The following is a 25,841-nucleotide window of genomic DNA, read 5'->3' on the forward strand; positions in this document are numbered from 1 at the left end:
TTAAACTATTTCATATTAAATACTACTATGCTTCCTCTCCATCACAGTCCTAGCTAGTACGGGATTCATTAAAGTTACTCATATTACTTCTAGATTTATTACCTAACTGCTTCTCTATTTCATTTTCCTTATCTTCCTTTATTATCTACATCGACACTATTGCTTTCTTCTCTTCTCTTAACTAGTACTCTTTAGTAAAATTAAATGTAACTTCTTATTAACTAGTACTCTTCAGTAACATTTAAATGTAACTTCTTATTAACTAGTACTCTTTAGTAACATTTAAATGTAACTTCTTATTAACTAGTACTCTTTAGTAACATTTAAATGTAACTTCTTATTAACTAGTACTCTTTAGTAACACTTAAATGTCACTTCTTATTAACTAGTACTCTTTAGTAACACTTAAATGTAACTTCTTATTAACTATACTAAGTCTATTCAAATATGTGTAACCTTCGTTATGTACTTGTAAATTTGCAGCCTTCTCTGTTCAAGAAAATGTATATGCATTCTAAATATGTATTTCTGTAGATGTGAACTTTATTTGAATTGTGTGGAGCTTTTCTCCCTGGGCCTCTACTGAAAATGGACATATATCCAGCTAGACTAGCCCGGTCAACAAATGTAAAATAAATAAAAATAAAATAAATAAAATTGTACTTTACAAAATGGCATTTTTCTTTTGTTTAAAACCAGGGATGCTGTAGCTTTTGCTTGTCTCCTGAACTGCAGACTAAAACCGTTGAAGTAGTAGCGAATTTAATTTTCTAGATTATTTGAATGCTTTTGGTTGAAGAGATGCTTAAACACTCAGAAATGCTTCTGGCAAACAGCTTCTATGATTTGTTGCAGTTTTCCAATCCCAAATCCCTTAATTCTGACAGAGATGCAAGGTGCAATGGCGTTTCATTGAATGGACTTTGGAACTGCTGATATTGTTTAAATTATACTGCTTTTATGACTTCTGTGATCCCACTGTTATACTGTGTCTTCTCTGGAAGGGTACAGGTTCTGTTCCTCGGCACCTGTGACGTAAGTAGATACATACACGCAAACTGAAGCTGGTGAGTAAGCAGCCATGTTATTTATTAAAATGGCAGCAAGAGTCAGAGCAAGACGTAGTCACATGACATCTCACATTTACTTAGACTTAGGTTAATATGTAAGATGCACGCACTATACATTACAATGCTAACTTTGGAAAATAAAACTAAATGCAAATAACAAAGAGAAAGTCTTTACATCATGTTTTTCACTAGTAATCTATACTTGTATGTTCTTTCACATCAAGTATAAAAAGCTCTTGCTCATGACACTGTACAGTCAAGTGTAGTGTAAATGCCCTAAATTCAGACAGCAGAATGATCATTCTTTATATCATTACAAAGGTTTTGTAAAAGAAAGAAAAATGAAGTTTACAGAAAGTCAATTAATGAGGAAATGGCAACATTTCTAATTAGAAAAACGTAATAATGAATACCACGTTATTCGGTGCAGTGATCATGGATCCTTTAAAAGGAACTTCAGAACTACAAAAGTCCCACAAATCATGTACATATCAGTCACTCAGGAAGACCATCTGACTCTCTCTATCTCTCACTCTCTCTCTCTCTCTATACATATATATATATATATATATATATATATATATATATATATATACATGTGTGTGTGTGTGTGTGTGTGCGTGTGTGTGTGTGTGTGTGTGTGTGTGTGTGTGTGTGTGTGTGTGTGTGTGTGTGTATGTGTACGTGCTAGAGGTTTTATGCTACTTTGCTTCTAACTTATTTGGAACTTACCCCCTCAGGTAAATGCATTAGAAGCATAGTTTTAATCTGATTGTTTCAGAAATTAGCTAGAGTTTCTAATTATGTTATTATTTTTGGTAGCTTCAGTATGCTGATGTATCATGCATAACTGGGAAGGAAATGAGGGATACCCTACCCTGGACCCCTACAGCAGTCATGCTCTTCAGTCCTACCTGTTTCTCCCAATTTAGCATTCTCTCTCTCTGAGCTCCAACTGCCATCAGAGCCTAATAGAAACTACTCTGTATGTTCACTCCCCAAGTTAGGCAATTCCCATGCCACTATGCTGCCAGAATAATTAAGTATTTGACATGCTATACAAACTCAGGTTGCCTGGATATATTCAGGGATTCATCCCTTTATGTCACTGGTACAAGCAACTTATGCTAATGTGATGAACCCAAAGCATGTCTGTAAATAATGATGCCTGGCTTACTGGTCCGAGTGCATTACTAAAGACCCATGTGTCATTGTGCAGTCATAGACCTGTGTGTTTAAACACATTTTTTTTTTGGGGGGGGGGTTGCTTATCTACCATAATGCATGGATAAAGGGAGGTTAACAAACGTGTTTATGTAGCATGCATTTCAGAATAAGTTACATTAGTTGTGCAAATACTTGCAACAGTGAGCTATATTTTCAGTTCTCCAAGCCACAAACATTACAAAACTAATAATTTTCTGTAACTCTAAATTACTGGCTAAGTTCTTAACTATTGGCAAGTATAAAGTCTAAAGACAATATTTTTCCTTCTGTGTGTGTGTGTGTGTGTGTGTGTGTGTGTGTGTGTGTGTGTGTGTTTTATGTATATACGTATGTGTGTATTTATGTATATGTAAAATAACGTGTGTACTGTCATAGTCTATGAACAAAATTATCTTTTAAAAAGGAGAGACACAGAGCACATCTCCCATGAAGCTTGATGGGCCACATTCTCCAAGAAACTAGAGGAACCTTTAAGAAGGAGTGACCTTGTAACCGGAGATGTGTAAGCATCTAGTTGCTGTAAGTTTACACTAAGTGGGGAGTGACTGCCTAGACCTCCTTTTCATATGACAGCTCAGAAGCAGTAATACCAAAGTCTGAATTAGAAGCACATTCCTTGCTTTCTGTCGTGAAATGTATCTGGTGATTCTGTTCTGAAGACACAACCGTAGCTATAACCATGAGTAGTCTGTGGCTCCTTATTTTCTTTCTTGGATGCAGTTCTGGAGGTAAGTTCTTTCTCACTTATTCTATGTATTTTTTATGATAGTTTCACATGTGAAGTAGAATGTGGTACCACAGTAGCGGTGAGAAGAGGAAGCACTTCAGTTACTGAGAAGGCGTGCATGAAGGGGTGCAAGGGAAGGGTCTCTGCTTTATGTGGGATGTCTGGTTCGCATTACTTCCTCAGGAACTGGAATTATCATTTGTGAGCTCATTAATCTAATTAGAGATCATAATTGCAACCATATTAACATCTTAGCCAAATATTCTATTTGTGAACTTCATTTTGAAATCATGCTTTGAACAATGAAGGCTATAGAAATATCAGAACTTGTTGCTGCAGAGATAGTTGCAATAAAAAACTCTGAAGTTTCATTTATTTTTCTTCATACAGCCTGTAACTTTAAAATTATATTTAAAAGATGTACTTTAGGGTTACTTTAATATTACTTATGGTTACTTCACAGATATGACTTTTCATTTAGCTTTTCAAGAAGCTTGTCAGGATACCCCACTATAAATCTGATGTACTCATGGGACAACTCTATTTGTAGCCTGGTTACGTCTGCAAATTTTGCTATCTACAAAACTTCATACTAACACAAATACATTAAAATGCACTGATACTACATGGAGCAAATGCAGTGTAAAGTGCTGAGGCCAAGAAAATGTAAATAGACCTGTAAGAAGTTCACATGCATTGTGGTTAAACGTTGATAACTGATTTACATTATTGTTTACTAAAGGATGTCAGAAAGAGGAAAAAAATAGTAAGCATGAATTGTTTTTTAAGTTTTAGCAGCTGTAGGAAAAACTGGAAAGTATCTCCCTTTCATTCTTTCGTTATTTTAATTCTGCCTCTCACATATGCATACATTCCCCACCCATTTATGTCTTTTGACTCTTAGTTATAATAAATAATCTTTTCATTTTTCCTGTCCTGTGACTATTACAAGTTCCTCATGTAACAAAATGTAAGACCTACATTTGCTAAAACATATAAACATGAAACTAATGGCAACATTACATAACATAAACATATAAACAAAACTAATGGCAACAAAGACATGACAATGCTGTATGAATGATGCCAGAGCAAAACTAAAACTTTTGCTAATGTAGACTTATTTCTTCAGCATTTCAGATTTTGTGTATCATTTATAGCATGGCCAAAACTGTTAAAATCAATCATTTACATTTTTTTCATTTGGCCAAAAACGTCTACAGAGTCTGAAAAGCTATGTTAAAAAAACTTGCATCAGCAGAAAGAAAACAGCAGTTATGAGGAATTGATAATCTGTTAAATGTGTAATAAAAGTATGCTATAACAGAAAAGGATGTGAGCATGCAACAGAATACAGTTGTAGAGGAACAGGGTAAACAGAAGAAGGTACACTAGAGGTTAGAAGGTCATACCTACATTTTCATACACCAGATTATGGTGCTCTACAACCAGTGTGGGCAGAAAATGTCAAAGCCATAATTGTGAGTCCAGGGGCTACTTTGAACTATAATCTGTCAGAAGGTGCCAAAGGTATCAGTCAAGCTTCCAGGATTGTAATGGGAGTGGCATGTTTGTTACTTTCACACCATTCATCAGCAGAAGTACTCAGTATTATACTGACTGCACATAATGCTCAGGAGGCTTTCTATGTATGGGAGGGGGCAGTGCTGCATATGCAAATGTTCATTTAGGGAAAAGAAACAAAATTAATTGAGAGCTTTGTCATTTACTCCTTCTAAAACAAGATTAGCTATCAGTGGGAGAGAATCATTCAAGAAATAGTGCAAGATAAGTAAGAAATAATATTGAAAGTAACCGACACTAAGCCAGATACCTTCATTTCTACCATCCTTTAGTAGGGCAATTGAAGTTATAAAATATGACCATCATATGGGTTTCAGCAATCTGGTTTGTCATCAAATGAAGGAAACCCATATACATACAAATAAGCATAATATGTGTGTGTATGCATAAAGAGATAGAGAGAGAGAAACATATAAATACATAGACATATATAGATGTAAGAGTTAGCTGAGTATCACTGAGTGTGTATCTCTTTGACAGGGTAATAGTTAGGTACTCTGGAAGATTATAGTAAAAATGTGGGTAGCCAGCATGTAGAGTTCTGTAAGGTGTTATATAGTATGATATAGTGGACATACAGTGCAGTGTCTGTGGCACAACAGATAGCACACTTACCTTTGTTGCAGAAGTCTATGGGTTCTATTCCTAGATCAGGTAGTTGGAATGCTGACACTGCACTGCAGTATAAGGTAGTGCTGCACTCCTGTGGGTGTGTTCCTCTTCAGATGAGATGTTAAACTGAGGTACCATATGCTTGAGTTGGTGGTAGCTCAGGTGGATGTGAAAAATCCTATTTCACCTGCTGAAAAGAGTAGGAGATGTTCCCCAATGCTCTGGCCAGATTTCCCCTGGTAGTATCAATATCACCTTGGGTCTCTCCAGAAAAAGGCAACTAGCCTGGTGAACAAAAGGCTAAATCAAGAAGACACACAGTCAGGAGAATTTAGCTCTGCTATATCAGCTCTGCACGAGTTTATAGAAATGAAGTTTGTACTGGAAGCAACACAAAAAATACACCACAGGCTATGACTGATAAGAATATGCAAGGTGTGATGCATAGAGGTTATACCAGGTATGTTGATTATGCTTTATTTAACTAGATGTGTCTGGAATTAGACACAGTCTTGTCTCCTGTTGATTGGTATTATAAAAATTGTAATAGAACATGGCAGGTGCGAGATGTGCAACATGTGGAGAAGTTTTGCTGACTTTTTCTTCAGCTGGACAGTATGCCTAAATAAGAGGTTTAAAAATATCAATGAAAAAATAAATGGAAGTAGACCCCGCAAATCACTTGTTGGTTATGATGATGGGTATAAGATTTGAAGTTTTTTAAAACAGGGGCATAATACAGATTGCCGAAGTATAATGTGTGGCTTGAATGCTTTGCAGTAATAAAAGCATGCTTTCAGGACTCAGTAATGTTCTGCCATTCAGAAGTTCTTGTTGATTCTGAGTAACTTTCAAGGCTGTTGATCTGTAGCCTTATGTTGTTGTGATTTTTGGCCCTTACATTTTGTGTACAAATAACCCAGAGGTGGGCAAAGCAAGGATATCTTGGGAGATTTACTTGTTACTGCTCTTCATGAGGGACATTGGTGTTAAATGGGGGTTACATTTGCAGTTTCCATCCATTTATCCAGTGGAAAATAGTTCCATAGAAGATGTATTCTGTGTTATACATACCTACCTCTCCAACGTGTTCTGTTTTGTTAGAAAAGAAATTCAGATCCCCTTAGCAAGAGTCACGTTACCACTGGCCTTGCGAATGTGTAGTAGATCTGACAGGAGACGAGGTCTATTAAGGCTGTATATGCAAGACAGATATTTGTTATTGGTAGACTAAGATAAGAGAAGAAGGATGAAACATTGAGATGGTCGGTATAGTTTGTGATTTTGGCCCTTGATTTTTTTTTTACTAGCGAGGAAACAGTTGTGACAAGTATTTGGACATGTATAACCATAGAATCAACTTGTGAAAGAAGATATATCCTTCTCCCTTGTGATTACAAGCTCAAACCTCTTTACTTCTTAACCTATCTGTATATCTGGAGATTTACTCATCATGTACTGGTGGAATTTAATAGAATGTATTTGTAATGAGTCTCTCTGGATTTTGTATACTATGAATGTTGCTGATGTTAGTCTATGTATTGTTGTTCTTTTCAAATGTGGAGCTTTTCTCCCCGGGTCTCTGCTGAAAAGGGATATGTATCCAGTCAGACTAACCCGGTAAACAAATGTAAAATAAATAAATAAAATAAAATAATACTTACAGAATGGGGTTATTATATTTGGTAATTGGTATGATAAGAGCAGAGTACCATGGAATAATTACATCCCTGGACCAAGATGCCATAACTTTAGATATAAGCTGTACAGTGAAAAAGAACTTCCTTACAACAGTGAATACATGGTGATCAAAGGACAGTTCATTGTCAACATGTTTCCAGATCCTCAGCTATGGAATAAACTTTCAGGGGTGTGCTGTTGATATGATCATTATATTACCAAAGGATATGATTATACATTTCTTGGTATTTAGGTTTGTTCCATGGTTTTGACACCAGCTACTTGTTTAGGAAAGGACTTCTTGGAGGATTTTGATGCCTTCTGGGGAGTTAATGATGTCACCAATCTGTTAATTGTAAACATCACGTGTGTTAAACCCTTAACATTTGCTTTGACCTCTAAGAAGTAAATGCCTAAGAAGAGCAGTCCAAGGACTGCACCCTGGAATACACCACTAGTGACAAGTCTTTTGGAGAAGGTAAAGCTGCCCATCCTAATTTCCTGAGTTCTATTTTTGAGCTAGTTTGTTCTTCAACAAGTTACATAAGGATTTACATACAGTGGATATAAAAACTGTATACACCTCTGTTAAAATGCCAGGTTTTTGTGATATAAAAAAGTGAGACCACAATAAATAATTTCTAAACTTTTCCCACCTTTAATGTGGCCTATAACCTGCACAATTCATTTGAAAAAAAAAACAAATCTGTTAGGGAAATGAATATGAATAATAAAAAGTGTGCAGTATGCTAGTTGCATGGGTGTGCACACCCTTGAACTGATACTTTGTTGAAGCATGTTTTGATTTAATTACAGCATTCAGTCTTCTTGGGTATACACTTGCCATCAATTAAAGAGACTTTGTTTACCCCAAATAAAGTTCAGCTGTCCTAGCAGGATTTTCCTGACATTTACTCAGTTGCCCGCTACAAATAAAGCCATGGTTCGCAGAGATCTTACAAAGCTTCAAAGGGCTATCATTGTTGAAAGTTATCAGTCAGGAGAAGGGTACAAAAAATTTCCACAGCATTGGATATACCGTGGAACACAGTGAAGACAGTCATCAAATAGTGGAGAAAATACGGGACAATAGTGACATTGCAAAGAACTGGATGTCCCTCCAGAACTGATGAAAAGACAAGATGAAAACTGGTCAGGGAGGCTGCCAAGAGACCTACAGCAACACTGAAGGAGCTGCAGGAATTTCTGGCAAGTACTGGTTGTGTACTACATGTGACAACAATCTCCCGTATTCTCCATATGTCTGGACTATGGGGTAGGGTTGCAAGATGGAAGCTTTTTCTTACGCAGAAAAACATCCAGGCCCAGCTAAAATTTGCAAAACAATGCATCAAGTCTCCCAAAAGCATGTGGGGAAATGTGTTATGGTCTGATGAGACCAAGGTTGAACTTTCTGGCCACAATTTCAAAAGGTATGTTTGGCGCAAAAACAACACTGCATCACTAAAAGAAAAACATCCCCATGCTGAAGCATGGTGGTGGCAGTATCATGCTTTGGGGTTGCTTTTCTTCAGCTGCAACTGGCGTTTTAGTCAAGGAGGAGGGAATTATGAACAGTTCCAAATACCAGTCACTTTTGGCCCAAAACCTTCAGGCGTCTGCTAGAAAGCTGAAGATGAAGATGAATATAGACAAGCTCACCAGTCTGAATATAAACTCCTATGTCATGAGATGGCTTGCCAGCTGGCTAATGGACAGAAACCACATGGTCAGAGTTGCGGGAGTTAGGATTGACTCTAAACTGGTTACAAGTGGTGTACTCTGGGGCTCAGTCCTAGGACCCCTCCTGTTCGGCATATACTTCTCAGAGGTACAGGCAAGCACAGAAGGACTATGGCTGACTACGTCTGCAGATGACAGCAAACTAGGGGCTATAACTGACTCTCCTGGATGCACAGACATCCTCCAAAAGAGTCTCGCTGAGACAGATACCTAGTGCCAAAACCATGGCTTCAAGCTAAATGCCAAAAAGTGCATAGTCATCCCCTTTGGAAAAAACAAAGTACCCACAAACTACCACATAGGTGGCAGCTCCTAAATACGGAAGACGTAATAAGAGATATGGGGACCCAAGTATGTAGTAACCTCTCCTTTGATAAGCACATTGCCAGAGTAGTTAGAAGATCCTTCTATGTGGCCCACCTAATCACAAAAGGGTTTGCATCCAGATCAAAAGAGGTCATTCTGCCCCTCTACACATCACTCATCACACCCATCATAGAGTACAACGCCCCATTTGGGATGTACCTTACAAGACACCTGCAACAGCTGGAAAGACCACAGAAGTACCTCACCAAGAGAATCACTGGCCTCAAACAGATGCCCAATGCAGCTCGATTGAAGAAACTCCAGCTGTACTTGGTTGCATACCACCTACTCAGAGGTAATCTATGCCTGACATACAAGGTCATGTCCAACCCAGAATTGATGGACATGCTCCACCTAAAGAAAACCATATCCCCTCGAGCAACATGCTCTAGGGATCTAAACCTCACCACAACAATAAATAGGACGTGCTGGAGGGATAGATTCCTGTCCCAGAGACTTCCCATGCTCTGGAACAAGATTCCAATCTACATTAGACAGAGCTCCTCACTAACCCTCTTCAAGAGAAACCTTGACGAGTGGATGGGAAATAGAAAGTTTACCCCAGGGATCACTTCAATGGCTCTGCTGGACAGAGGAACAGGGAACTAATCTAAAGGGGGCGGTGAAAGCCAACACATTCTGGCTAGGCTTATAAATGCCTTTGGGCAGATAGCCTACTACCTACCTATGAACCTATGAACCATTGTGACTAGGTACTGATTCACCTGTTTTATGTGTTGATTCAACAAACTGTAGCTGTATAACTTTTACCTGAAATTGCTGTGTGTGCAGTTTCTGGTTTGATGGCTGCAGTGATTCCCTTTGCGTGGGATTTTGTCTGCACCTTCATGGTTCAGGAGTTAGTATATGTAAGTAAGGGGTGCGGTGGTTAAAGTCTAACATGTGCATGAGTTCTTTAATTTTTACTGTCTGGCATATCTCCAACTGTCCAAATTTTTGCCTCATATTTTTGGTTTGTTTCTCATAAAATTGTGGTTTTCTGGCAAATCACTGGCAAATCATTAAGGACTGAAGTCAGAAAATAATGGTAGAGATTTGAGTTTCAGACTTCATATCCTTCAGAAAATTCATGCAAATGCAAAACCTGTTATTCTATCAACTTTCTAAGCTTTTTAAAGCAGTATTTAAAAAAGTGGCACTATTTCGGGGCCTTTTCCCCTATTATTTATGCTTTGTCCTTATTTTTCTAAGGTATACAGTATGGTGCTGCAAAGAACAGGACTACCAGTGTGGTTTTTAGATATTCAGCTGCCATCTATTATATTTGTCAGTTTAGCAAATTTTAGATTTGCACATTTCACTTGGGATCTCTGTATACTCATTTTCTGTTTTCTGGCTGCATTAATTCATTGTGTGTGGTCTTGTGGATGAGAAGAAAATGAGTGAGGTATTTTATTTACTGTACATAGCTGTGTTGGTCCACTATGTGGTGGTGTGTTAACAGTTTATTTTAATTATTGACCAGGGCAGTGCACTGATACATCTGGAGCATTTTCATTCAGATCCCAGGAACACAATGGGGTCAAATACAAGGAATAATTTCTAATGATACTGATAATACAGGCTTAACAAAGTAGAGTAGAAGGTATTTATCAACAAGTTAGTGTAGCTGACCACTTTTGTTTCATCATGTTTGTTTTGTGTGTTATCGTAACATTAAGCCTAACCCTATTCCTGCCTCAAACCCCAGCCCTACACCTTACTTTGAAAAACATTCTTTCCATATTGCTACCATTGTACAAGACAGCTTGTGCACACACTTCATGTAAAAGCACTCATGCAAAGCATTAAATATGGTACCTTACCTAGCCCTTACTGTAATCCTAGTGCATAAACAATTCTACACATACATTCCCACCCCCTAATGCTGACATTTTCAGTATATCTGCAACTTTCAATGTATACTGCATTCAGTTATTCATACACTTCACCAAACATATACACAACGTACTCTGTCAGACAAATAGCAATTTGAAAAAGGTACTTCACCCATATGCATATATTTCAGTGTGTATATGCATTATGTGTGTTTGTATACACACACACACACACACACACACACACACACACACACACACACACACACACACACACACACATATATATGTTGTTGTGTCTTTCGGCTTTTCCCGGTTAGGGATCGCCACAGCGAAACTCCGGTCCGCTAATGATTGGCAGTAGACTTTTACATGCCGAGTTGCCAGCCCTGATGCACAACCTTCAATGAAGGTACACCCATTCACACATGTCTCCACACAGAAGACGCTCTAGTTGAGAATCGAACAGGACAACGTCTTACTGTGAGGTGACAATGCTACCGCAGCACCACCACCGCAGCTATATTTTATATATATATATATATATATATATATATATATATATATATATATATATATATATATATATATAGAGAGAGAGAGAGATATGTGTGTGTACATATATATATACATATATATATATATATATATATATGTAAAATGAAAGAGATTTTTACACAATACATCACAGCACTGTTTAGTAAGAAACACTAACTGGTACTTCAACACCTTTCCAGCTAAATTTAACTTTGAGCATGCAACACAAGAAATAGCATTTTTTTTGGGGGGGGCAACCCCCACCCAGCAGCCCACATTCCCCTGCTACCTATATATCTAGCTATCTATATATATATATATATATATATATATATATATATATATATATATATATATATATATATATATATATATATATATATATATATATGTATATATATCAACTCCAAGACTGCACAATTGCATGGAAAAGGACATCTCCCCCATCCTTGCTATTGCAGTCATCTTGATATATAGGTGCACTTAATAACACTGACTCTTTTTAAACTGGACATCTATTTTGTTGACACACTTTGGTTGACAAGTCAGATGGTCAACAGTCATATGATACCACTATAATACTGTGGCTGGAGAATATTCCATTTTCTCCAGTATTGTACAATCTCAGAGTGGGAATATATAATTAGTTGGGGGTGTGGAGAGCATAGCCCCCCCCCCGCCTCACTTGGAGGTTGCAGGAGTGCTTCCTCTCACTGCAAAAGCCAGTGTTTTTTGTTACATGCTCCTACATTATTTAAAAAGTACACCTATCTATTTATTATCTATCTGCCTGTCTAAAACTGACACAGATGCTCCTAGGAAAAACACATATGCAACCAGCAAACACTCACACAGATGCATCTATAAATACTGATACAGTTGTACTCAACAAAAACGGACACAGATTCAGGAAAAGCATACAAACTCTGGTTACACAAAAGTCGTTGTACCCGAGTTCCAAATTAGAGACCTAGGTGCTGTGAGGCAGTACAATATAAACAGATTGAAAGATGGACACAGATATAGCTAAACATATGTGTGTATTAATGGGTGTGGACATTGTGCTGATAGACTGTGGTTGTGGGCATTGTTCTGATATGCTGAGCTATCAATATCTATCAATATCATAGTTTCCAGTCAGTAATAAACTTTCAAATTGTTATCCTGCCACCTTTATTGAAAAGATAGCAAGACATTACAGAGTCTAAATAGGGCTATAAGTAGAGAGGAGTTTTCAGGTAATAGCCAGATAGATTGGACTTAAGCGTGGATAAGGAGAGAAGAGTCTAGTCTAGCAGAGTTACAGTCAGTGGGTTTGGAAAAGTGAAAGGAGGGAAAGTACACTGTGAAAAATAGCAAGATTGTAGAAATGGAATGGAAAAGGCAGAGCAGAAATCTAGGTAGGAAGTGTTTTGAGTGTGTGGAGTATCAGAAAGAAATGAAAAGTGGGAAAAGGGAGAAATAGAATGGAGGAAGACCTGACATATGTTAAATACAATAGTTTATAAATTATCGTATGAGTGAGGAGAAAAGACGGAGTCAACACTGTCTAGAAAGGCTAAGGCAGTGTGGGGTTAGCCTGGTGTGGAAGAGAGCAGAGGCATGTAACCAGTAACTGTTGTGAAAAGTTTTTTTATTGCTATTTTGTTTGAGTAGTAGGGACAAGGAGTTCTGTAGTACATACAGTCACCAGGTGAATTGTTTGATGGGGTTATGTAGAAAAGTAGTTATTGGAGCGCAGCTGTTTATAATGCTTAAGAATGCTGTTTAGAACTGGGCATTTGTCTGGTTTGTAGTTGTTTGTATGTGGTAAGTAGCCTTGAGACAGATATGTAATGGGTAAGTTCTAGCTTTGAAATATTTTTTAAGAGCAAGGTAGTGGTGTGCTTTATATCCAGCTGAACTACCACCAACCGAAGCAGATGGGGCCTCAGTTCAACATCTCATCTGAAGGACAAGTTTCTACCTTTGACCAAGTAGCACCATAACACTTTAAACTTGAATTTGCATGATTATATATATTGTATTCTTATTCTTAACATCCCTCTCCTTTAGTCAATTATAATTCTAGCTAGCACGGAATTGAAAAAAGTCTTGTTGCAGCATGGTATTTGGCATTATTCCTGTCTTTTTAATGTAAGGAATTAGGCAAACTTGAGTTCCAAAATAATCTGTCTGTAGAAAAAATGGCTGATAAATTACAATAAAGCCTGTATTTTAATAGTTTTAGTAAAATACTGACCTAATGCTGCAACAAATAAATAAATCCAGAAACTTAGTCTGCTAAGCTATTTCACTTGTCTATGCATTTGTTCTTCAAAAAACATAGTCATTATTTTTATTCATTGTATGCATCCTACGGGAAATGCTTAGAAACACTTTAAAGATGGAATATGGCTTTTCATTTTTTGATCCATAAGACTTTGATGCCCTTCCAAGCTTTATATGCTATAATCCTTTATCATGTAATACATGAAAAAAATACTTGATACAGTGCCTGTTTATATTACTATGCAATTAAATGCATTCCCATATTTCCAATCAGTAAACAGACAAATAATAACACAACTCAACAGTCATCTAAGGTTTTGTCATTCGTGCTGTGATGTCCTGTTCATAGCTTCACCATGGTTTTCTGTTGGCAACATGTAAGTTTGAAACTCTGGTAATAATTAAGGCACCGCATGATGAAGGCGTTAATGAATGCAGTACTCATAGAATCAAATGTCTGTAAGCAAAAAAAGTTTAACACTTGTATACTAATACACTACCCAAAATGAAGGTTAACATGCAAATGGATTTTCATTTCACTTGTCAGGACTAGTACCAGTGGTTTCATTTAGTGCCCTCATTTGTACAGTCAGTGGTGTTTATACTTAAGGCTACAAGGTTCTCTTAGTTCTGGAAATCTGAGCTTAGTGAAGCACATATGTTCAGTAATTTTCTAGCCACTGTAACATTTTCCAAGGCAATGTCAGTTTATGAAAGAAACTTTGTTCTGGGGGCTGCTGCTGGGTGTTGTGTCTGTATATATATATATTTTTTTTTTTGAGAACCGGAGGAGGAGAGACCACACAGACTAGAAATCCCTTGCCGTGTCTTGCATGCACTAGTCTGTTTTCTCTCTTTGTCTCTGCATACACACACTTTTATGTTTTTGTAAGGCAAGAGTGTTATACTACCCACTATAAAGCACACATTTCACTCACACAAACACACACGTGCACGTGTATATATTCCCACATGTGTATATATATGTGTGTGTGTGTGTGTGTGTGTGTATAGATATAGATATAAATATATATATATATATATATACACACACACACACACACACACACACATACATTTTTTATATATATGTATATATATATATATATATATATATATATATATATATATATATATATATATATATATATCCGATTTGATCCAGCGAATTTACGTTTCATCGAAACATAAATTCACGACCTCACTTTCGTGAAAGTACATTTTTTCGAAAATGCACTTTCGTGTAAAAATAAAAATAAAAAAAAAAACAGAAAAGAAATAAAAACATGCAGTTTGCATGTAACGTTAGTTGTACATCAGCGTTTAGTGTTGATGTACAACTAAACAAACTATTGCAGAGATCGTGGTACAGTGAGGATAAGGGAATATTCCCTTTCCCCACTATAGTGCAATCTCGGAGTGAGAATATTAAAGTAGGGGGGTGTGGGGGCACAGCCCCCTGCATAATAGTATTTAGTCTGTTTTTTTTTGGTTTGGGTTTTATTTTTCTTTTTACACGAAAGTAAGGTCGCGAATTTAAGTTTCGATGAAAAGTAAATTAGTTGGATCAAAGTAGATCCATAGATATATATATATATATATATATATATATATATATATATATATATATATATATATATATATATAAAATATAAAATGTTAGAAGTCCAAGAAATCAAAGACTACACAGTCTTGGAGATGCTTGCATATAAGTATTCTCTTTTTTCTAAGGCTGTGCAGTATTAAAGTTCTTACCTGTTAGTGGTGCAGGGTAATGCCCTTCATTATATTTTGTTAGCTGTGTCATCCTGTAGTGGACAGTGACTTGTTTTCAGAACAGTTTTGTGGGAGAAAAATCTCACACCACATCTGGTAGCACAAACAATTACTTTAATTAGATAATGTACTATGTTCCTGTTTTGAAACCCTGCATACGCTCTGCCTTTACCATATTCTCTAGGCTTGACCCTACCACAGGCTCTTGGGGCCTAGTCTTTTCTTGGGATAGTTGTCACTTACTTCCCCTGATGGACCTTCTGCTGGTAAATGGACACAAACTCACCTTTTAGAAATATTTATCAAACATTTAGCCATACTTTAGTTTGGGCTGGGACCTCTATAGTATCTCCAAAACCTATCATGCCCTTTTCCTGTATTGTCTCTAGACTGGGTGGTGTATCTTTACTTTATAGACTGTTACATTGGGTTGACTTAAATTGTAAAATAGGGCTTAAACAAGGTTCCTTGCTGCTGTTCTATTTCCACTGCTGCCAAAGATGTTTGAAATATTGTAAGTCTTTCCCAATAATCACATGCTTAACAAAAGTGAAACACTTTTACTGGGTGCTAGAACTTTCCTAAATGTGGTTTGTACCTCCATATGAACAACTGGGTACCATCTTTTCCCCATGTATGTATATATCTTCAACAGGCTTTGGTAAGAGGGCCATCCTTCAGAAATATACTGAGCTTTTACCAGAGTAGTCATATTTGCACTGTCAAGCAACCCTTGTAGTTCTTGTCCCTGTGGTCCATTTGTGCATTTTGTTAATTTTGTGGTGACATCATATCCAAACGCTTATTTATCCGGGTGGGTTGTCACTTGGTCACACTCCATAGCCTCTTCAGCACCACCCTTTTTCCTGGTGGTCTGAATAGCAGTTTCCATTTAAAGCAGAATATGGAAGAGATGGTCTTGTTTCCTTTATTCACTGACTTATTGATCATTTTTGCTAGCTGTTTCCTTAACAAAAATAAAATTATGTCAGTTGGTGTTTTCAGAATCCTGTGTGTCTGCCTGACATATCCACTTTTTAATGATCAATGGTAAAGCACTTTTCAAATGATCATTTACTAAGATCTTTACTATTTACCATTTTAGTTTCAAACCCAAACTTAATAATATGCTTCAGTTCAAAAACTCAGCTCACATGAACAGAGGTCATGGGTTTCTGAGATGATTTCTGTTCTCACAAATAGATTTTTCTTTACTTTTTCAGAGTTGGTTCTGGCCCAGCTGGGAATAGTCATATAAGCATGGAGGGTTCTCCCATGTGGTGTGCTGTTAGGATTCTTACCTAACTTCGCCTCAGGCTTCCTGAATAGCTATCCTCTCAAAGATGACCAGGCAGGCTGCTAAATGTCTTTGGCAGGGATGTTGTTCTTGGCTGTGGCATTGATTTTGTTACCACCACCATAATATCAGTGGTCATAGCAATTATCTTGAGTAACTGCTCAACTGTAGTCATTGTAGTCTTCAGGGCAGATAAATCCAGATGACACCCTGATGATTGTCTACTCATGATAGGCATAGACTGTCGTTCTCAATAAGTTTGTAGAGAAAGTCTTGCTGGCAACAGGAGCTTCTGTTAATTAAGATGTGCCTGCTACACCCACCAGATGTGATATTTTGGTCACTAACTGCAATTGTTTTTTCCAAAGAGGTTATTTCATTGGTAGAACATAAAACAGGCTTAACTTTTGCCAACAGAAACAAGAAGTAAAAAAGGCAAAACAAAATAAACTTGCAGCTGAACAGAATGTTCAAGACATTTGCTGTACTCAAAGCCAAAGCTTTCAAACAGGGGCACACAATTATTCACATGGTTTAACAGTCTGTCTGAACTGCACACCTGTGAATGGACCCATAAGAAAAACAGAGTCTTTAATGCAATGCAACCTCTTCCTTGTATTCTAACCTGCAAAAATGGGTTTTGGGAAACAGTTCACATTACTCCAAAATGAGATCAGAATGTTTCTCATCACGTTAGCTGTGATGAAACAGTTAGCAACTAAAGTTTCTCCAATGCAGCACACGTATCATTTGGTTTCTTCATTTCCACAGCCCTCCCTGGTAAATACATGTATTCCACTAGACTTCTGTTGTAAAGCCAATTGCACCACCTTGGAAGTCCTTCTCTCCACCACAAATACATCCACTAATACTCAGTGCAGACTCTAGTAGACTTCTCAGTGACTTCTGCCACATTGAACCTACCACCCCTGCAATTTGGGCATGTAATCACTCAGATTCATTTATACTTGAAAAGTCAAGCATTCTGGCTTAATGAGACAGACCCAAATACTCCACTTTATTGTCTCTTCTCTTATACTAGGCTTCCTAAATGGAGTTATATCTCCTAAGTACTTTCTATTTTGGCATCAAACTACCCAGTTCTGCTGGCCTAGGTGTACCTGCTTGGTATTCACTTGGTACAGCCTCATATAGCAGAGTGACTGTGTTGTTATATGAATGTGTATATGTGTGTATTTGCTCAACTTGATAAGTTAATTTGACTTGATCCCATTTTATTCCTCTTGTCTGTTAATTATGTATTTTATTTTGTTTGCCTTTTTGATATTTTAACTCCTAGAAGAGATGTGGGCATTACTTTTAAAAAGAACATACATATATACAAATATTTCAAGCACAGGCATTAAAAGCCCTTCTAGCTTGTCAATATACCATAACACTTGTTCCCATAATGTGTCCAGGATGTTCTTAAAAATATCTAAACTAGTACTTGGTTTAATATAATTTGGTAGTCTGTTCCATGCATCAGTTACTCTGCCAGAGAACCAATTAGTACACTTCTCATTCCTTTAGAATCTTCTACATAGGTTGTCTGATGATTCTCTTGTACTTTTTGATAACCCTAAACAATCCCAGAGATAGTTGTCTCTAAATGCCCTATATACTTGAATAAGATCTCCTCTTAGAAATCTATGAGACACTGTACAAGTTCAGATATTTTAGTTCTTCATAATAACTTAAATTTTCACATCCATGGATGCCCTTAGTATATTTCCACTGTACTCTTTCCAGTTTACTCATGGTTGTTTTCTTATAGGCTTTCCATATTGTTATTCCATACTCAAGATTGGGTCTAATATAACTAACAAACAATGACTTCATCATTTTTGATTTCCTAGACTATATAAACCTTTTTATACAACCTATTGTTCTATAACTATCATTAACCATTTGGTTGATATGATTAGAAAAACTCATAGCTGAATTTACCCATACACTAAGGTCCTTAAATGAGTCTACAGTTTCAATCGCTGTGTGCTGTATTAAATATTCACCTTTCACTTTATGTCTCCGAAATCTTATATGCTTAGTTTTTTATGTATTTATCAGCATATTATTCTCCTGTGTCCAAATGGTCAATTTAGACAAGTTATTTTGCAGACATGCCTTATCTGTAGCACATGTAATCAGTTTACGCAATTTCAGGTCATCTGCATATAGACAGTAAAACACCTCAGATAAAAAAGTTAGGTCTGAAAGATACAATCTAAACAAGTAAGGGCCTAGGGACACCGTGACTGTAACCAAGGATTTCACCTGTCCAGTTGCTGTATGAAACTTGCCATGTCCTATTTGTAAGCTATGCAGCTATCCATCATATCAAGAGTAGTTGTACTATTTTATTTATCAGTGTTTTGTGTATGAGCCTGCCAAATGCTGAAGTTAAATCTATATAAATTACACCACAGCGCAATTATTTTTCATTCATAGCTGTTATTATATTGTTATAACGTCATGTTACAGGTGGCAATAGATCTGGTTTCAACATATGCATGCTGATGTATGGTTTCTGCTCTTAACCTATCCAGTTCTGACAATAAGTTATCCAATATTACCTTCTCCATCATTTTTCCACAACATGATAAGTGACTTAAGGGTCCATATGACTCTGGGTTTGTCCTACTCCCCTTTCCCTAGAAGACAGGTTTAATAAGCATATGTCTCCAGTCTTGCGGAATTTCTCCATATTTATATGACCTAGTGAATAATACATATAATGGCACCGTAAGTTCTTGTTGAAGTGTTCTCAGGTCATACAAGAAGTATGCAAAACATTGAAAAATATTGTATTACATCAATATGTAGCTGGAGATCATTTCCAGTGAGCAAGATTAAATATATGAAGGAAATGTAGGACTATATTATTTAAATTTCAGGAAAAAACTTTCAAGACCTGATTGTTGGTGATTTCCGAAATTGTGGTGACATTGTTTGTATATGACCAGACATCTGGATTGCTTTCTGTTTTGAGCTAAATCAATTTAATTTAATTTTCCACTAACATCACATTTATGGAAAAATAAAATTGGCATGAACAACTCCAGTGAAACAAAGCTGGTTTACAGATTGAAAGCTCCTTTACATCACTGGAATGTCTTATTAAAAATGAACAGAAATAGTTCAAACAAGGGACAGCTCCTAAAATAGACAATTGCTCTACTATTATAAACCGGAAAACCAGCACATATAAATGAGAATTGAATTTACAAGTAATGCTAATTAAATAATCAGTTTATAGTTACTTGTAATTGCTTTGCAAAACAACTTCATTTGATGAATGTGGATAAAGGAGAGGTTCTAAGCTGGCCCGGGATACAGAACTAATGAAAACTACATTGGGCATGCCTTCTACCGTTGCAGCAGTCTGCCATCTCCTTATCCTACCTAGCTGATATCAGAGTACCTTCACATTCTATGACTTATATACTTCAGTATTTTTTTATATACTTGTGTATTGTTGATGTGTTCCCTGACTTATACTAGCTATGTCCGATCAGGTGCACATTAATTCATTTAATGAAATATAGATCTTCAGTGGTGTGTAAGGATCCATCCTATTGAGCTGCATTTATCATGCTCTTTCTCTACATTATCCAAAATTGATACATTCGATTCCCAACCTCCCTGGCAGCATGGCCTAGATCACCCTGAAAGGTCACTCATGTATGCACATCACAGCCCATAATGCTACTCTTTATTTACCATTGTGTTTATATATTGAAATAAGTAAATATAATCTGAAAATGAATTGTTTCCTATTACATGAAAAACACTGGCTATATAATGTTAATAAGGGAATGTAATCTGATAATGAATTCCTTCTTACTATATGTAGCAGAATGATTATATACTGTTAATAAGGGAATATGATTTGACTTGATTACTGACTCCTGATGAATGTAGCAGTGTAACAATATGGTGGCTGTAAGCAAATATGACCTGATTTGTGAACTGTTTCCTATTACATGTAGCATAGTGACTACTGTATATGATACTAATAAGGAAATATTTTCTGATCATGAACTGCTTCCTATACAGTCATATGAACTAGAAGACAAACAACTCTAAAAAGCAATTGTATCTTGCCATATGCTACCCTTAGGGTGCACCCACTCCTGCAAAATATAGAGGCCAAAATATGTCACTTGTTAGGAATGAACTTGTCGTGACCCATCCAGTCATCAAGGTTAGTCCTGAAGGAGGCAAGGGTGTCACTCTTCTTAGCATGCTGAGTCATTTTGTTTCAGAGGTGGGATAAACATTGGATACTGAATCTGAAACTTCAACAGGTTTTATGAATATGTTGGTAGAGGTTCAAATCCTAGTTTCAGCTGTTTTGTAGCCATTCTTCTTGTAAAGGTCCTTGATGGCCCAGAATGCCAGCCATTAGATCTCCATGCAAAAATCTATACCAGACAATAGGAATAGGGCTTCTAGTATGTCATGGTAGTGTAGGACTTTAGGTGAATAATCTTTTTTGTCAAAAACCTTTTGGGCTTTTCTAGCTGCATGATATGCTTGGTTAAGTATATTTCCAAAAGGCACATTGTACTCAGTACCAGTCTAAATAGAGCAGAATACTGAGGTGACAGCAACTTCCTTTGACCTGCATGAGATACTGTTGGAAATCGGTTGTTATACATAGAAGGGTTTCCTAACTGCTATTGTAATATGGTGGTCTAAGGTGAGGGAATTGTCATCATAGGTGTTGTGATTCTTAATCACTGTGTTAGTGGGGACTTTAGTACTGATCATGCTGCAAGTTGTAGATGAGGGTTTTTTTCCCAAAGGAGACAGTGCTACAGTTTTTTGCATTTAAATGAGTGTTTTCTCAGCAAAACAGTAGTTTGTAAGGACTACTTCTTGCTAAAGTGCTCCTATATCAGTAGAAAATGGATGATGCCAACCAGCTTGCAGTCATCTGAGAATCTGATTAGCCATATGACAGGGTTTGTGGTATGGAGATCAGAAACATATATACTGAAAAGGAGGTATCCTAGTACCAGCCCTGTGATACTTGAGTGGTTACTTTCTTACTTGCTAGCAAGCTAGCAATTCATCTTACTTTTGCTACTTTAATTAATTAATTAATTTATTTTTTATTTATCAGTTGCTGGCCAGATTAGTCCCACTAATCCAGTGGACTCTTTTCAAGGGAGACATGAGGTAGTTCTCATGTTGACTAGTGGGAAATGTGCCCAAGGTGCTAAGGATCTTCTCCCTACTCTTTTCAGTAAGTGCAGTGTAATCTTTTATATCCACCTGAGTTACCACCAACTCTATCTGATGGGATCTCATTTCAGTGTCTTATCTGAAGGACAGCACACTAAAGAGTGCAGAATTTCCCCCATATGCTACACTGTAGCATCAGTAATGGAAAATGAGTCCAGTCACCTGGAGTGGGAGTAGAACCTGCAGCATTCTGATTTTCAAGCCCCAAAAGCAAACGTGGAATGTGTTGAGCCACTGACACTGATATCTTCATTCTTTTTGGTTGTTGAAAAATATAGGTATTGGGTACAGTGTTGAAGTTACGAAAACCACCAAATCCAAAGGACAAAACAGACAAGTTAAAACAAATACAAAGGCAGTAGGTATTCTCCAGACTAATTTAATGTGAGTGCTTTCAAACACAGTAATATGCAAATTTCTTCAGACAAACATCCATAAACAACTGCTAAACCACCTTCTACAAAACAACCTACTAGCCAATTGTCAGCATGGTTTTAGACCTTCCCACAGTACCACCACCGCACTGCTCTCATTTACAAACTCCATCAACTTTAATCGCAACGAAAATAGTCTTTCATCTGCACTCTTCATCGACTTATCTAAAGCCTTTGACATGGTGAACCACCAACTACTTCTGCACATACTGACTTCTCTTTCACTTGATACTCTTGCCATAACTTGGTTTAAATCTTACCTTGAAAACCGACAGCAGGCAGTACTTTGGAAAAATTCACTATCTGATCATCTTCCCATCTCTCTTGGGGTGCCACAAGGCTCCATCTTAGGCCCACTTCTTTTTTCCATCTTTATCAACGACCTGCAATTAGCTATCCCAAATACTATCTGTATTCAATATGCAGATGATTCTACCATTATCTGTACATCTACCTCTCAAACAGAACTCCAGTCTCTTACCCAAAAAGCCTTTAACACTGTAGAACAATGGTTCTCACATCGCTGCCTACTACTAAACCCCAAGAAAACTAAACTGCTTCTCCTCACACCTACCCGAAGGCACATCCCCTTACACTTCATTATCACATCCAATGACAGTACTATAATTTCTCCTGATGCTACCACAAAATTACTAGGAATAACAATAGACAACAATCTAAACTTTGACAATCATATCAACACTACTATAAAATCAGTGAACAAAAAAATAGGAACACTCTACAGAATCAAACCCTTTCTTACTCCACTTGTAAGAACTACATTAGCCAGAACTCACCTTATCTCTACTTTAGTCTATGCTTCCCCTATATACACCAATCTATCATATAAAAACCTCAACAAGCTAGTAATATCTTACAATAATATTGCTAGATTTGTTACAGGAGCCCCTTTTAGAACACATCACTGCCTGAACCTAAAACAACTAAGCTGGTTAGAACTTCCTAATCAGCTCAAACTTCAACAACTCATAATAGCCCACAAAAACCTGCACCAACCCTCCAAAACTCCAATACTCTCTTGCCACATCACACCTTACTATAATCAGAAACAGCTACGCTCTTCAAGCAAACTATTAATCAAAACCACTATATCTAAAAACTCTGCAGGTGACTGCCTGTTCTCAAACTCTGTTGGAAAAATATGGAATAAATTACCCTCAGATATCTCATCTCTGACTTCTCTCCCACTTTTCAAAAGGAATCTAAAACTGCATCTCAATACAAAATGGCTATGCCCCTGTAGTAACCCAGACTAATACTATTTATTTTCTTGTCTTCTGCCTTTTTTTCCCTACTACACCCTATAACTCAACACACACACTGCCTGTTCTCCAACTTTGGTGGAAAATATGTTATAATCAACCCTCAGATATCTGATCCCAGACCTCTCCCCCACTTTTTAGACCCATCTACACAGTACTTCTTTAAAAAGTCTACGTCCTAATAACTCTACAGGTGACTGCCTATTCTCAAACTCTGTTGGAAACATAACAAGACTTACTCTGTTCTCCTTTTTTCTTTACTTTCCTTCTTCCCTATTTTTTTCTCTCTCTACACTCCTTTCACCTTTTCTTTACCTCTCATTACACTTCAGCATTCCTCTTATAAAATTTATGTATTAATTTTTTGTATTGTAATTTTCTTTGTGAAGCACCTTACATAGGTTGTAGTTTATGTATTTTTTGGTTTTCAGATTGTAATATGCAATCTCCTGATTAAAAAAAAGAAATTAATTTACTAGTTGTTTACTGTTAGTTTTATACTTGTTATTACTTCTTTTGTAACACCTTCTGAAACCATGTAATACTCATTGGAGCTTTTCTCCCCAGGCCTCTACTGAAAATGGACATATATCCAGATAGACTAGCCCGGTCAACAAATGTAAAATAAATAAATAAAGGTACAAACTGAATTTAAATAGGCCTCCAAAAATGACATCATCATTTAGTCTACCATAATTAAAGCTCAAACTTTCCCTAAAGGACACACAAAAATATTATGTCCTTTTAAAACCATAAAATAAATACAATATGTAAAATCAAACATAATTAATATATATATATATATATATATATATATATATATATATATATATATATATATATATCCACATACATAAATACTATTAACATCTTTCTAAAGACTTTAGTTTAAGCAGGCAAGGGTCCACCCCTGGGATTCTCTTTGACGTGCTCAATAACTGAAAACAGGAAAAAAATGATCATTGTTTTCTGTTATATGCCTAGCTAAAGCATTAGTAGAATCACCTTTAAGAATACTGCACTGGTGGGCGTAAATTCTTTGTTTCAAGTGTCTTTCAGTTTTACCAATGTAGAACTGAAGACACAGCTGACATTTAGCAAAATACACAACACCAGAACTATTGCAATTATACCTGCCATTAATTGAATAAGTGTGGTTTCCCACTGTAAACTTATTTGAAACCTTTATGTGTTTGCAGTAGTTACAACTACCATACTTAAACATCCCCCATTTCTGTGAGTAACAAGAGTCCTCATCTCTACCAAATTCGTAAGGTTAAAACCCCACTTGTAAACAACTTTGGGGACATCAGGAATCCTTTTCCTTATGTGGGAGTCATCAGTCAAAACAACCCAATTTTTGCACAGAATATCTCTTACAAATTTGGCATCAAGAGAAAAGGGGGTGCTAAAAATCAATGAAAAATTGGATCCATTAATATCATTCAAGGGACTACTATGTGCTACTGGTTCAGACAGCTCTTCAGGCTCCATTAACCCCAGCTTGTTAAGTATAGGTTTAAACTACCTTGAATCATGTTTTGTACTTACTTCAACAGTTAATTCCTCTATTAAAAAGGGTGGGTACCCTCAGTCTAGAAACACCCCTTTAAGGGTTTCACATTCATACAAAAAAAAAATCATGTTGAAGGGTGGTCATATGAGCTGCCCTCACAAGTTGTCCCTTGATGACAGACCGTTTTTGATTATATGGGTGGGAGCTATCAAAATGCAAAAAACAATTGGAATAGGTTGGCTTATGATATATCTTGGCCGTATAACAGCTGTTAACTCTGTCTTTGATTAATAACACATCAAGAAAGGATATGGTATCAGTGTCAAATTCATAAGTAAAACTTAAAAAGGTAGTGAGCCCAGATAGTGTCTGAACAAATTCTGCAGCATTGTTCTCATCACCCATAAATAAGACAAAAATATTGTCCAAATAACGTGTATACCAGAAGATATATTCCTTAAATGTATCATGGCAAAATAAGATTTCATTCTCCCAGTATGCCGTGACACAATTTCCGAAGCTCCCACCTTTCCTCACTTTTGAAGATAAATGTCACCCCCAAACAAAATATAATTTTTTGGAGGCCTATTTAAATCCATTTTGCTCCTTTATGTTTGTCTGAAGAAG

At 36.7% G+C, this 25,841-nt stretch overlaps 1 protein-coding gene across 1 annotated transcript in view; it reads left to right on the top strand.

Annotated features, from left to right (window-relative positions):
- Positions 1-2,879: 2,879 nt before the first annotated feature.
- CSPG4 (chondroitin sulfate proteoglycan 4) overlaps positions 2,880-25,841 on the top strand; it is an 881,559-nt gene continuing 858,597 nt past the window's right edge. The window contains exon 1 of the mRNA XM_044070270.1: positions 2,880-3,025. Within this exon, the coding sequence (XP_043926205.1) occupies positions 2,977-3,025 (49 nt within the window). The 5' untranslated portion in view covers positions 2,880-2,976. The remainder of the gene's footprint in view (positions 3,026-25,841) is intronic.

This window comes from Protopterus annectens, chromosome 4.part1 (genome assembly GCF_019279795.1).
Source record: "Protopterus annectens isolate FY-2018-M chromosome 4.part1, PAN1.0, whole genome shotgun sequence".
Classification (NCBI taxonomy): Eukaryota; Metazoa; Chordata; order Ceratodontiformes; family Protopteridae; genus Protopterus; species Protopterus annectens.